The sequence below is a fragment of the Lepidochelys olivacea genome (assembly GCF_965140295.1).
Source record: "Lepidochelys olivacea isolate rLepOli2 genome assembly, chromosome: 11".
Taxonomy (NCBI): domain Eukaryota; kingdom Metazoa; phylum Chordata; order Testudines; family Cheloniidae; genus Lepidochelys; species Lepidochelys olivacea.
The window spans coordinates 59,845,509-59,859,962 of record NC_140421.1 but is presented as its reverse complement, the minus strand read 5'-3'; the positions used below and the strand labels follow the sequence as shown (position 1 = coordinate 59,859,962).

The following is a 14,454-nucleotide window of genomic DNA, read 5'->3' as shown; positions in this document are numbered from 1 at the left end:
GCTGGATATGAGTCAACAGTGTGCCCTTGTTGCCAAGAAGGCCAATGGCATTTTGGGATGTATAAGTAGGGGCATAGCGAGCAGATCGAGGGACGTGATCGTTCCCCTCTATTCGACATTGGTGAGGCCTCATCTGGAGTACTGTGTCCAGTTTTGGGCCCCACACTACAAGAAGGATGTGGATAAATTGGAGAGAGTCCAGCGAAGGGCAACAAAAATGATTAGGGGTCTAGAACACATGACTTATGAGGAGAGGCTGAGGGAGCTGGGATTGTTTAGCCTGCAGAAGAGAAGAATGAGGGGGGATTTGATAGCTGCTTTCAACTACCTGAAAGGGGGTTCCAAAGAGGATGGCTCTAGACTGTTCTCAATGGTAGCAGATGACAGAACGAGGAGCAATGGTCTCAAGTTGCAGTGGGGGAGGTTTAGATTGGATATTAGGAAAAACTTTTTCAGTAGGAGGGTGGTGAAACACTGGAATGCGTTACCTAGGGAGGTGGTAGAATCTCCTTCCTTAGAGGTTTTTAAGGTCAGGCTTGACAAAGCCCTGGCTGGGATGATTTAACTGGGAATTGGTCCTGCTTCGAGCAGGGGGTTGGACTAGATGACCTTCTGGGGTCCCTTCCAACCCTGATATTCTATGATTCTATACTTTATGAATGAGCTTGTAATTCTAAATGGATTTGTTACTAGCTTCAGGGTTTATCAGAATTCAGAACTAGCAGTTGTATTGGTCTGTTCTTAGAACTAACCATGGCTGGTATAAGACTAAATTTGTTCCTTTAGCAGCATTTCTGAAGCGATTGGGGCATGACTGGGAAGGGGTCATGGGTCAGAACTCTGACAGCCAATGAAAGCGGTGTTGTTTGCTTGGCTTTTAAAAGTTTCTGCAGTTTGAAGTCTTCCCTCTTTTACTAACTCTTTGGTGGAAGGAAACTCTGCTTAGAGATTTCAAAGCATTTAGATGTATATTTACACATAATATGGCAGTAAAGAAGCTGCGTTCAGCCCAGCTGGCTAGACGGTGCTTGTGCAGTACAGACCTGTTTACATGCGGATGTTGGGAATCAAACCATCACAACCTCGTGTTAACAGACCACGGGTTAAGAGGACCATGCTGAAAAAATGTCTATGATTCACTTAGAAAAAAACACCATTATTTTCTGCTTTTTCTGGCTCTCACCCCTTTTTCTTTATGAAGTCTGTCATTCACCGCAGATGAATGATTTTGATATTTTCCGCATTTTTCTCCTCCATAAATCTTATAACAGTTTCTACAGCACGAAGGGCTTCTGTGGGCGAAATTTTGACCTTTTCAACGACATCATCGCCATCACTTTTGTGGTCCGACGTAGCCTCACAGCCCATTAATATTTCTTCCTCGGACAGAAATTCTGAAGTCGGGCAATCTTCATCCATCTCTAGCCGCTAGGTAATGATTTCTGGTGACGTATCCAAACTAAAATCTTTTATCATTTGAAAGAGAAGTTTACCCTTATCCTCTTTTGTCTGTGTGCGTGTTTGTAGGATGTCGTCTTCCAAAAATCCTTCAAAGTCTGGCTCTGAATCAGTGCCACTGCTGGAGTTTTCCGAGTCTGAGCCGTCTTTGGCAGAAAAGGCATCACTGAGAGCCTTCATCCAGCAGTTTTCAATGGACTTTTGTTTTACTCTGTTCCAAGCTTTTTTAACTAAATAAATAATTTCCTTCATGTTTAACTGTTTCAGGAATTTGGAAATGCCTGAAGACGTGCATGACACAATCACCGAAATCCGCTCCAGTCAATAACTGTTTTTAAAATTCTGAATAATGCCCTGGTCTAAAGATTGAATTTTTGATGTGGTGTTGAATGGTAGGTATAGCACTTGAATTTTTCCATTGCTCGATACCAGTTGTTCGGCTGGAGGATGGGCTGGACAATTGTCAAGTAGCAAAAGTGCTTTTGCTTCGAGTTTCTTCGACCGCAGACGCTTACGAACAGCTGGAACACAGCTGTTATGGAACTAGTCGTCGAAAATGTGTCTCGTCATCCAAGCATTTTTGCTGTTAGCATATATATTATATTAGGCCTACGGTTAAAATTTTCTAATGTAGTGTGTATATATATTACTATATAACTACTATATACTGTATTATATATCTCTCTAGCATGACAATGACTAAGCGTGCACGATACGTCTTTACCAATATCGGTAAAGACATACAACACATTTCTGCTCCATACTTCCTGTCAATTTCTACGTCAGTGAGTTATTGAGCAAATCTGTAGCACTACGTAGCAAGTTCCTGTACCGCGTGTTAACGAGTCTCGCATGTTAAATAGGTAGCACTGGGGGGCATGGTGCTACCGTGCGTTAAGCGGATTCACGCGTAAACGGGTCTGTACTGTAGTGATCTATATTACCCTGGAGGAGGGCAGAGTAGTGTATATGAAAGGGATATGTACGCATTGTGAAAGCGTAAGTGCAGCCTGGGTGCTCTTGCTGCCTATATTTCTTGATGTGTCTGTATTCTCCATAACTAGAAAGGCCGTAGGGTGGAATTGTTTTACAGGAGGTAGTGGCAGATGGTGGCTATGTAGGATTGGGGAAAACAAACACTAAAAAGTGGTGGCAAAAAAATGGAGAAATCAAGTATTTAGATTTAAATACAAACTGTCAGTGTACTGAGACTAAAACTAATTCAAACCCTGTGGATTTTCTGTAAGTGACTTGTAAATGGGGAAAACAGATTTATGTCCTCATTACTATTTCTACATTTGGTTTATATAAAGAAGGCTTGAAAGGTTTTCTCCTTTTTATTATTTTTTAAGTTGGAACAATTAGATCTTGTGTAGCCTGATGGGGGAATAAAAATTAGTATTACTGATACCAAGCATGTGAGATTTGATTAATTGAAAACTGAAATGGCTTTATATTTTGATTGTTATATTCATTGTTTCTTTTCTTAACACCTATTTATCTATTTGATATGGGGAGGGAGGGGAATCTTTAAGGATTCAAAACACCCTTTTATTTAAGATTTGATACTACACATCTGAGTCATTCAAAAGAACTCCTACACAGGGAAGACAACTTGATAGTCCTAAAATGGAAAATCTTGTGAGGGGAAAATCTTTCAGGCTGGCTTAAATAATAAAGAAGCCATAAATGGGCACAAATCCCTTCTCCCTTCCCTTTCTTTGCAATTTACCTTCAACAAATGTTTTATTTTTTTATTAAACATACAAGTACATTCCAAGAAGCTGGAGAGCAGAAGCCACACTCATAACAACTTGGACAGTTCTCTCCAGCAACTCCCTCTTCTCGTTAAAGCAGTTCTGATTAGCATCAGGTGCAAGCTTAAATAAATAAGTTTGCTCCCTGTTTCACCCCAGGCACCTTTACCCAATAGGAGCAAAGCAGGCCCCTAATGTTCCAATAAACTTGCATGTGACAAGCCAAGGTAGTTAATGCTTTGTTATCCAAAGCTGAAGTCACTGCTTTAACCGTGGCAGCAGTTTTGAAAGAGCTATCAATAATTTTCTGCTAAAAATCAGTGCTTTTTGAAAAGTGTCACAAATTGTTGTAGTAACCAATATGTGTTCAGCCTACTATAATTTTGTTTCAAAGTCAAAATACAGACTTTTAATTGGACACAAAGTAATTCATGGCAAGAACAAATTAACTCTAACGGTGTTTAGGTCTCTATTAATTATCTTGAACCTATGAGCACTGCTTGGGAGTTGATAGTTGGGGCCAAAGGGAGATGTGTTGGCAGTTTCTCTTAGAGCAGGATCACTCTGCTGACAACTACACATAAGGCCCAGTCTTGCAGACCTTGGTGATGTGAGTAGTGCCAATGAGTTGAATGAGACTACTCATAAGTGAATGTTACAAGATCTGGTCAAAGTTTGGGGAATTTTTTAGGGGCAGGTAAACTACTTGCTGCAAAATCTGTATATTTGGGTATTTCAGGCTAATAGCTGAGTTAGGATCCATGGCGAGTTTGAAGTTGGTGTGTTTGTTTTAAATCAAAAAGGCCAAACTTCATGCAGCAGAGAAAATGTAGTGGACCGTTTTGAAGCATTTGATGAATAATGTTGCTCAGTTAGTGAAAAAAACATTTTATCTTAGTCTCTTCAAGTAGGTTATACATATTGTAGGAGTTCAGCTTGGCTTTTTGTGGTACTGAACATGCAGGTGACACTTCTAGCAGTGTTGAGCCTATTCTCAGTTCACAACATCCTCTGGAAAAGAGTTCCACAGGTTGACTGTGGGTTGTGTGAAGAAGTACTTCCTTTTATTTGTGTTAAACCTGCTGTCGATAATTTCATTTGGTGACTCCTAATTTTTGTGTTATGAGAAGTAAAACACACTTCCTTATTTCCTTTCTCCACACCAGTCATGATTTTATAGACCTCAATCATGTTCTTCCCCCCCGCTTAGTCATCTCTTTACCAAACTGAAAAGTTCCAATCTTATTAATCTCTCCTCATACAGAAGCTGTTCCATACCCTGAATCATTTTTTTCCCCCTTTTTGAACCTTTTCCAGTTCCAATATCCTTTTTTTGAGATGGGACGGGCCAACAGAATTCATGATGATGATTTATGGAAGCAAGTAAAGTAAGGAGGATCAAACTGCAGGAATCGAGCAAGCCTTGGGATATCACTTTGCAAATGAGCTAAGAGTCGAGGTCTCTTAAAAAAGCTGTACTCTAGAGACCATAACAGCTATCAATTGCTATTATACAGTAGAGCAAAAAGATGCCTCAAGCAAAACTGATTGTAATATAAAATACATCTATTTATAATGCAAATAGGTCAAAAGTTTAGTCTCAAATGTAATTTAAAAAGTTAGCAATCAGGCAAGAAATGTTTCAGAGTAGCAGCCGTGTTAGTCTGTATTCGCAAAAAGAAAAGGAGTACTAGTGGCACCTTAGAGACTAACCAATTTATTTGAGCATAAGCTTTCGTGAGCTACAGCTCACTTCATCGGATGCATTCAATGGAAAATACAGTGAGGAGATTTATATACACACAGAACATGAAAAAATGGGTGTTATCATACACACTGTAAGGAGAGTGATCACTTAAGATGAGCTATTACCAGCAGGAGAGCGGGGGGAGAAAACCTTTTGTAGTGATAATCAAGGTGGGCCATTTCCAGCAGTTAATAGGAACTTCCGAGGAGCAGTGGGGGTGGGGGGGGGATAAACATGGGGAAATAGTTTTACTTTGTGTAATGACACATCCACTCCCAGTCTCTATTCAAGCCTAAGTTAATTGTATCCAGTTTGCAAATTAATTCCAATTCAGCAGTCTCTCGTTGGAGTCTGTTTTTGTAGTTTTTTGTTGTCATATTGCGACCTTTAGGTCTGAAATCGAGTGACCAGAGAGATTGAAGTGTTCTCCGACTGGTTTATGAATGTTATAATTCTTGACATCTGATTTGTGTCCATTTATTCTTTTATGTAGAGACTGTCCAGTTTGACCAATGTACATGGCAGAGGGGCATTGCTGGCACATGATGGCATATATCACATTGGTAGATGTGCAGGTGAATGAGCCTCTGATAGTGTGGCTGATGTGATTAGGCCCTATGATGATGTCCCCTGAATAGATATGTGGGCACAGTTGGCAACAGGCTTTGTTGCAAGGATAGGTTCCTGGGTTAGTGGTTCTGTTGTGTGGTATGTGGTTGCTGGTGAGTATTTGCTTCAGGTTGGGGGGCTGTCTGTAGGCAAGGACTGGCCTGTCTCCCAAGATTTGTGAGAGTGGTGGGTCGTCCTTCAGAAATGGCCATCTTGATGGTCTAATGTGAAATAAATGAAGGAATTGCCTCATGAGTTGAGTACACAGGAAATCTGAGACTTTCAGTGGTTTTTAAGTGGCATTTCTGTTGAGTTAATGTAACAGCCATGTTTTTAAAAATATACCTTTTCAAAACATTTTAAAGTCTCGCACCCTTAATGCAGTCAGCTCGCTAAGCAATCAAATCAGTGCTGCAAAAGACCTATTATGGATATCGTCTAGTCCAGGGGTTCTCAAACTTAATTGCACTGCAACCCCCTTCTGACAACAAAAATTATGACACGACCCCAGGAGGGGGGACTGAAGCCTGAGTCCACCCTAAGCTCTGCCGCCCCAGGTGTGGGCGGGGGTCAAAGCCAAAGCCTGAGCTCCAGTGGCCTGGATGGGGGGCCAAAGACTAAGCCCAAGGACTTCAGCCCCAGGCAGGGGGCCTGTAACTCGAGCCCCACCACCTAGGGCAGAAGCTCTTGGGCTTGGGCTTTGGCCTTGGGTAGTGGAGCTCAGGCTTTGGCCCTGGGCCCCAGCAAGTCTAAGTCAGCCCTGGAGACCCATTAAAATGGGGTCACAATCCACTTTGGGGTCCGGACCCACAGTTTGAGAACCACTGGTCTAGTCCATCTCCTGGTATTGCAGAATGTTCTATAGATCGTATTTTATATATGATACTAGGCTTCCTTCTGCAACCTATTTAAATGACAGCCTCCATGAAATAAGACACCAGCACTAATCCCAGCTATGGAAATACTGAAAAGTGATAGGCACTTCTGAAATCTACCTAGAAAATTAACTGATGATGATTTTATTAAGTAAATATCTGCAGTAATAGATAATAACTGCGATTATATTATTATTATTATTTATTATATTTTAAAGCAGCTAATACCTGTGTCTCTTTTCCTAAAAACAGGAGAGATCACAAGGCATGTATCAGCAAAAAAACAGGAGTACTTGTGGCATCTTAGAGACTAACAAATTTATTAGAGCATAAGCTGACAAGTCTGAATCAACCTCAATGGATGAAGGTCCTTTCTTGGTCCGCAGCCAAATTCTACAGATGGAGGAAATGGCATACTCCCTTTAGGAAGTTTCTGCATTGTCTGTTCTGATCCTGCCAAAGGAGATGATACTGTGACAACAAGTCAAATCTGTGGTAGAAAATGGGAGACTTTGCTTTTTAGGTTTCAGAGTAGCAGCTGTGTTAGTCTGTATTTGCAAAAAGAAAAGGAGTACTTGTGGCACCTTAGAGACTAACAAATTTATTTATTTGTTATAAGGTGCCACAAGTACTCCTTTTCTTTTTGCTTTTTAGATTTCCTCATTCTTGAAACTTATCTACAACTTCAATAAAATTTCAGATTGCTGAAGTTAGCAAAAGATCTTAGATGCAGAGACCTTTTTATCCCCCGCTTTTTGAGTTAGACTCTATCATCTATCACTATTTTTGTAATTTTGCATGTTAAATTAGCAGTCCTGGCTAGAGGACAGCAAAAGCTTGGCTTCCTTAAACTGTTCTAGCATTTCACCTCAATCTTAAACTAACATCACTTCTATTTTAGTCCTGGGCTGCTGAGCAGGCACAACCAGTTGTGTGAGATTTTTATGGTAAACCATTATGTGATTTTCCTGTTAGGCACACACTTGATTTTTTTCCCTTTAAAATAATTTTACTAGAGAGCAGAGTCATACAGCTTTGTGTTTGTTAGTGTTGTATTGATTTCTCTAACGAGATGACTAAGTCCTGCCCGTTAGAAACCATTACTGTACTTGAAAAATAATTTAAACCCCTTTGTCTATGAGGCTGCAGGAAATCTACTTAGCTGAAGCAGCCATGGTTTAGGGCAAAGGAGACTGTCCTACAGCAGTGAACAACCCTGTCATGCATTAAATATTGTATTGGTGGAAGGGGAATGAGTAGACAGCAATAGATGAGAATTGTGAGTTACTAAAACTGAGATTTACTATTTTTGTAGAGAATTTTGGTTTGGTTTTGTTTCATTTCATGCTGCTCTTTGCATGTAATATATAAATCACAATCCAACATATTCCATGTCTTTGATTTCTAGATGATGGCTGATCTAAGAGAAACCATCACATGAAGCTTGCACAGTATATCATATAAAAATTTTAGTGATCTGTACCTCAGATGAAATATCAAGTGTCAGACGAGGCAATAGGAGACCAAGAATATAACCCAGCCTGTAGAAGTGAGTTAAGAAAATCAGAGTAATTAATGCCCAGGTAGCTTGATGGCTCTCACTTCAAACCAAAGTCATCCTTCAACCAAAGCAAGAAAGGGACCATGCACAACCTGAACACAGAATGCCATTCCTAAATAACTGAAGAGTGAAGAAACCCTCATGAATATCGACCACGGCGATCCGGAGAGCATCACTGGTAAGTTGGAAGGGCAGCTCGAGTCTGAACCACAAATTCATGGAGTATTTTCAGTGCAGCTAGCCTGAAGACCCTGATCTCAGCTTCAAATTGTGTGCAGCGCTTATCCAGTGGTGCACATGAACAAGAATAGTAGAGCCTTCATAAACTAAATTAATTCATTCCCCACCCCTCCAAACCATCCATTATTATATTTTTCTCACCACATAAAACTTTTCTCCAGTAGATAAATGTTTGTTCTTATCAGGGATGGAATGAATGAGTGTTGGAGACCCCAAGTGATTTTTAAAGGAGTGGTGGGAATTGACAGAAAAAGAAAGATGTGGCTTCAAATGTGATAGTTGAAGCTGTAAAAATACTTTATATTTTCAGGTAAAAAGCCTGACCATAATCCAGGCCACTGCTGCCTCTCCCTTCCCATTCATGGTGAGTGGAGAATTGAAGCCAAGTTCCTTCCTTCCTCTTGGATCTCTTTGCTGTAACTTATTCAGACTCCCCCGAATTCTGTGCCTTTTTTTCATATGTGTAACCCAAAGGAGCTTGTGCCTCAAAAATGCCAGAGTTCATGATATAACTTTGAGGTTTATAAAAAATGCACGATGGGGTATAAATACAGCCCTTCAGTGGACAGCCTGTGGAGGGGTGTCCAATATGTGGCCCTTAAGGCAGACTGTCCCTGAGAAGAAAACTTGTATTTGATTATGAATTGAAAATGTGTACCCTCAGTTATGTATGCCCTGTGACTTATAAACTGACACGTTTGAATCAGGCCTGCCACCATGGAGGAGGGAGTTCAGGGGCACTGCCTCCCAGTGCCTCCACTGTAACTCCAGGAGAAGTCCTGTTAAGACCTGGGAGTACTCTGAGCTGCTGTTGTCTCTTGCCTGCTGCTGCTGGCCACCTGCTGCTTGGAGGGATGGGAGGAGAGTGTAGCAAAAGCTGCTCCATTGCCTGCTTCCCTGCTGGGCTGTGAGAACCCTAGGAGGAGCAGGACAGGAACTTGATTGGCTGTGCCTCAGTTCAAGCTAGTGCCTGGCAAAAGATGGCTGCCCTCCCCCACACAGGACAACCCGGGAGAGTTGAAAAAGAAAAACTAAAAAACAGCAACCAGTTACAGCTCCTTGATTCTCTGCATTAGCTGGGTATGGTCCCCAAAGGACCTTACACCAGTTAGAGATAGACAGAGAGGGGAAATGCTAAAAGTCTGCTGAGGATTCTCCCTGCCCAGAGGTCAGACCCAATTAAGCTGACACCTGCTCTCCTGGGCAGGGAGAATCCTCAGCAGGCTTCTGGCATTTCCCCCTCTTGAACAGTGCAAAGGGACCAGACAATCTGTCCCTATGTGTTGATTGTGTCCCTTTTGTAATACATTTGGCACTCAGGCTGAAATACATCTGGCACTCTGAACTAGGTGTACTAGTGCTTTAAATGATCGTATCTAAATGTAATATACTACTAGGTGTTTTCCTTTCATTTTGCTATTGGTAGAATACAACGGTAGAATTAGAAACTGCCCTCCATTTTGGGGGGTGAGGAGGAGTCACTCCACGTGTTCACTCCAATCCATAACATTTTTCATGGTTCAAAAACTTAGCCTTTTTTTTTTTTTTAATAGATGAAATGTATTCTACCATTAGGGTGTCACAGAAGGGATGTGCGTCACTAAACTGAGAGAGAAACCAAAAGGCAAGAAAAAAGTGTGGTTGAATTGAAAGGTGCAAGAGGATATTCAAGACAAACCGATTTCCTTCAGAAACGTGAAATGCAAGCAGAGTAAAGCCTACAGAAGGTAGTACAGCCTAAAGCAAGTAAAATGTAACCTGGAAGTTAAGAGAGCTGTGATGGCCTTTGAGAGCTAGTAGCGAGACTTAAAAACAAATAATAACACTTCAGTGTGTCAGAGCCAGGAAGCCTATGAGAATGAGAGAGTCTGCTAGATTCACTAGAAGTAAAGGGATCAATTAAGGAGAATAAGGATTTTGCAAATACTAATATTAAAAAAATCACACTACTAGTGCAAATTCATTTGCTGGTCAAAGTGAAATATCCTTGTGTAATCCCTCCTATGTAGAACAATTCTTTTCAAACCCGTGGGTTTTTAAAATAGCAGATTTAATAGTAATGTGCGTGCTTTGGTTTCATGGCACATGTTCATCTTCAGATGGCTGCTCCAGTGAGGACTTTCCTGAAGTAGAATTGGTGAACATGTTGGAAGAACAGCTACCACAGTATAAGCTACGAGTGGACACTCTGTATCCGTATGACAACCAAGACGGGCTCCAGGCCCCATCCTGCTATAGCCATGTCCCCCAAACCATCTCTCCTGTCCTTGCTGAGGAGACCTTCCGTTATATGAGTGAGTATTTCTGGTCATCATGGAGATCTTTGCATCATGTGAAATGAAGTCATTAAAGTGACTAAAAAGTACTCTATTACTGAAAGATTCAAAGCATTGTGAACACAGGCAAAGCAAAAAGCTCTGTTCACCGGGAAATGTTTCTAATTTACTGTTCCAAGCAGCTAGAGTCTGTGCGCAAGCAGTAAAGGGTCTTGCTGTAATGCTCTGTGGGTCATAGGTATAGTCCTGTTTTATTGCAGTTGAAGTCCTTTGGGCTTCATGGAGAAATTGGGAGCAGAAACAGTGTTAGTGCATGTGGTTCCCTACGTATGATGACTGGAAACCTGGAATATACCAGATATTGCTCAGTGTCATGCATAATTTGTCCCAGTTATAACTTGTTTTCTAATCATTTTTGTTTTAAAATATATGGCTATTGTGACAAAGTTCCTCCTCTACCTTGGTGGGTCTTGCGCTTATTGGTGGACTTGCTCATCTCGGAGATTCACGGCAGCCCTCAGTTTGGCCATTTTCATGAACCCACAGTCCAGGTCAACTCCTCCTGTGTCGGACCAGGAGTTGGGAGGTTTGGGGGGAACCCAGGCCCACCCTCTACTCCGGGTCCCAGCCCTGGGCCCTGTGGAATGCAGCTGTCTAGAGTGCCTCCTGGAATGCGACAGCTACAACTCCCTGGGCTGCTTCCCCATGGCCTCCTCCCAACACCTTCTTTATCCTCACCATAGGACCGTCCTCCTGGTGTCTGATAATGCTTGTCATCCTCAGTCCTCCAACAGTACATGTTCTCACTCTCAGCTCCTAGTGCCTCTTGCTCCCAGCTCCTCACACGCGCACCAAAAACTGAAGAGAGCTCCTTTTTAAACCCAGGTGCCCTGATTAGCCTGCCTTAATTGATTCTATCAGCTTCTTGATTGGCTGCAGGTGTTCTAATCAACCTGTCTGTCTTAATTGTTTCCAGAAGGTTCCTGATTGTTCTGGAACCTACCCTGTTACCTTACCCAGGGAAAAGGGACCTACTTAACCTGGGGCTAATATATCTGCCTTCTATTACTCTCCTATAGCCATCTGGCCCGACCTGTCACACTATGTAAACACAAATGTGAAGAGACGAGATAAGAACAACCTAAAACCCACCTTTTCTTAATAAAGAAGTTTTACTTTTTTAAAAAAAAAGTGAACTGTTATTGTTATAAAGCAATTGGATCAGCCAATATAACTAAAGAGATGCTGTCAAATTAAAACTCATATTTAAAAAAATCTTTACCTGTGATCATTAACATTTTAAGATTAGGGAAACCTAATTTTATTAAAAAGCCCAAAAACACTAATGCTTGGTATTGCTCTGAGCATTTCTGTCAGATTGGCTAATGAAAACAGATTAGTCAGTTTTACTTTTGTATGTAGGCAGTTTGACTTTGATTCTTGTGTAATAGCTCTGACCTGAGATATTTTGGATTGCAATCACTATAAGGCGACATTTAAATCCACATCACTGTTTCCATTGAAATTCGAAACAAAAGTATAGTTATAATATTTCTGCTTTAGTCTGGTAAAACCTTGTTCTTACCAAAGCTAATTTTTAGCCTAAATCATCTTGGTGTTGTGTCCTTTTTAAATTAATGTATACTTTAATGTTCACCGTATAAATATATTGTCATGTTCACTGTCAGGAAAAACGTTTTTAGAGAACTTTTATTACATAAAACATTTGTATCCTATAGGATGTGTTAGGTTGAGAAATAAGTAGAAATTAGGTTTTGGTTAAGTTAGGCTATGTACTATATAGAGGAGTATGGGAAACTGAGTTTGTTAGTTTAAGTAAAAGTTAGCGATAAGTTGGAGACAGTAAGATAGGAAAATTTAATTTAGCAAGGAAACGACCCAGGCTTACATTGTGGCTGTGTTTCTGATTATAACTGGTTCTAGCAGAGTTTTTAATGAGCGTTTAGAGAATTTTGAATATTTTATTAAAATGCTATCTGTACTGATAGCATGGAAGGATATTGGTGCAGATGTTAATTTAAATTATGTGTAATGTAAAGAGCCAATGAAAAGGTGGTGGAAATTAGAGTATTGTTAGGGCCTTCTCAAATTCACGACCATGAAAAACACATCAAGGACCGTGAAATCTGGTCTCCCCCCATGAAATCTGGTCTTTTATGTGCTTTTACCCTATACTATACAGATTTCACGGGGGAAGACCAGCGTATCTCAAACGGGGGTCCCGACCCAAAAGGGAGTTGCGGGGGGGGGTCACAAGGTTATTTTAGGGGGGTGTCACGATATTGCTACCCTTACTTCTGCACTGCCTTCAGAGTTGGGAGGCCTGAGAGTGGCGGCTGTTGTTTGGGCACCCAGCACTGAGGGCAGTGCTGCCGCCAGCAGCAGCACAGAAGTAAAGGTAGCAGTACCACAACCCCCCTACAATAACCTGGCAACACCTCACCACCCACACAAATCCTTTGTGGGTCAAGACCCTTACAATTACAACACCATAAAATTTCAGATTTTAATAGCTGAAATCATGAAATTTATTATTTTAAAAATCCTCAGACTGTGAAATTGACCAAAATGGACTGTGAATTTGGTAGTGCACTAAATATAGGTATTATAATAGTTAGGTTTAGTGTTAATTAGTATTAAAATGGAATATAACGGGAGTAGCCTTGCTAAATTGTGGAGAGTGCAAATTAACACCAAAAGGTACCGTTAGGTTACAGGATTATAAGGCTATACTTCATTCTGTTGTCAATGGTCTGATCACCCAATGATGTACCATTCCATCTTTGAATGTGAGTATAATTGTTGCATCAGTGTAAATGGTTAATTGTATGCCTGTTTTGCTTAATTAATCATTTTTCCCTTAAATAAAGTTTGGTTCTATCATTCAAAGTGTCCTCTACTAAGTTAAATTGTCTCTAATCTACCTAGAGGCTTGCACCTGAAAACTAACTTCAGTTGAGTGCATTCTTAGCTTTAACAATATAACCTTAATTGAGAACATTTAAAAGTCAAGGTTTGATATCATAATACCATCTTTTACAAATAAATTACTAGATGAACTGAAATGGAAGCACTTTATACATTTAGACTTGATAGGCTTTCAAGTAAGCAGCAAAGTAGTTGGAACATAAAAATTAAATTCACTGTTGATTGTGGCTGCTACCCCATAACTCGAGGTTATTATAGAGAGAGAAACTGAGGTTTTATTGAATCTTTCAAGTCACAAATCCTCAGCAGTCAGTTCATGAAGGTATTAACCTGAAATATTCTTAATGAGATTCCAAAATGCTGAAGCCATGAGAATGATAGTTCATGCTTTGGGTAAAGTTATACTGCTGTGTATCATTTCCCCTCCACCTCAGCTAGAGTTGAAAAAACTGATATTTCTTCTGCAGGGTAACAGTGTCTAAGCAGTGTAGGTAGGCATAGACTCCCTAGACCCACAGGTGTAAATCACAGCGTTGTCCTGGAGCTTTACACCTCTGAAATAGAAAAACTGGCTACCAGGGAGTTCCAGGGGTTAAAGTCTTTCAAATGAAAACAAAGTTGCTATCTACTCTATGTGAACCTTAATGATCCTGTGGCCATTTTTGTAAGAGTAAGGGTGTGCCCCAATGCCTTCTGCAAAAATGTCCATTCTTAGCATGCTGTGTAGTAGTTTATTGAATGCCAGTTCATTGCCACCCTCCACCTCAGAGGTGGCTGCATTTCACTGCTGCTTTGTTTGTGTAGGGCCTGATGATATGAGATACTGAACAACCTCTTTTCCTCTTTGTTGTTCAGAAGTAAGGGTGCTTAGTATCTTGCAGGACTGGACTCACATGTGAAGTGCTTTGGGATTCTTTGTTGTAAAAGATTCCCTGCAAATGGCAAATATTTTTTAACTGCAGTAAGAATCCGATCAGCATTG

At 40.7% G+C, this 14,454-nt stretch overlaps 1 protein-coding gene across 5 annotated transcripts in view; it reads left to right on the top strand.

Moving 5' to 3' along the window:
- TRAK2 (trafficking kinesin protein 2) overlaps positions 1-14,454 on the top strand; it is a 72,856-nt gene that overhangs the window by 18,421 nt on the left and 39,981 nt on the right. For 2 of the 5 annotated variants that reach the window (XM_084643671.1, XM_084643669.1), the window contains exons 2-5: positions 1,272-1,432; positions 1,726-1,850; positions 7,855-8,185; positions 10,347-10,541. In XM_084643671.1, coding sequence (XP_084499797.1) covers positions 8,149-8,185; positions 10,347-10,541 — 232 coding nt within the window. In that variant the 5' untranslated portion in view covers positions 1,272-1,432; positions 1,726-1,850; positions 7,855-8,148. Of the gene's footprint in view, positions 1-1,271; positions 1,433-1,725; positions 1,851-7,854; positions 8,186-9,800; positions 9,975-10,346; positions 10,542-14,454 lie in introns of all 5 variants that reach the window. The other 3 variants (XM_084643673.1, XM_084643672.1, XM_084643670.1) reach the window with 3 other exon arrangements.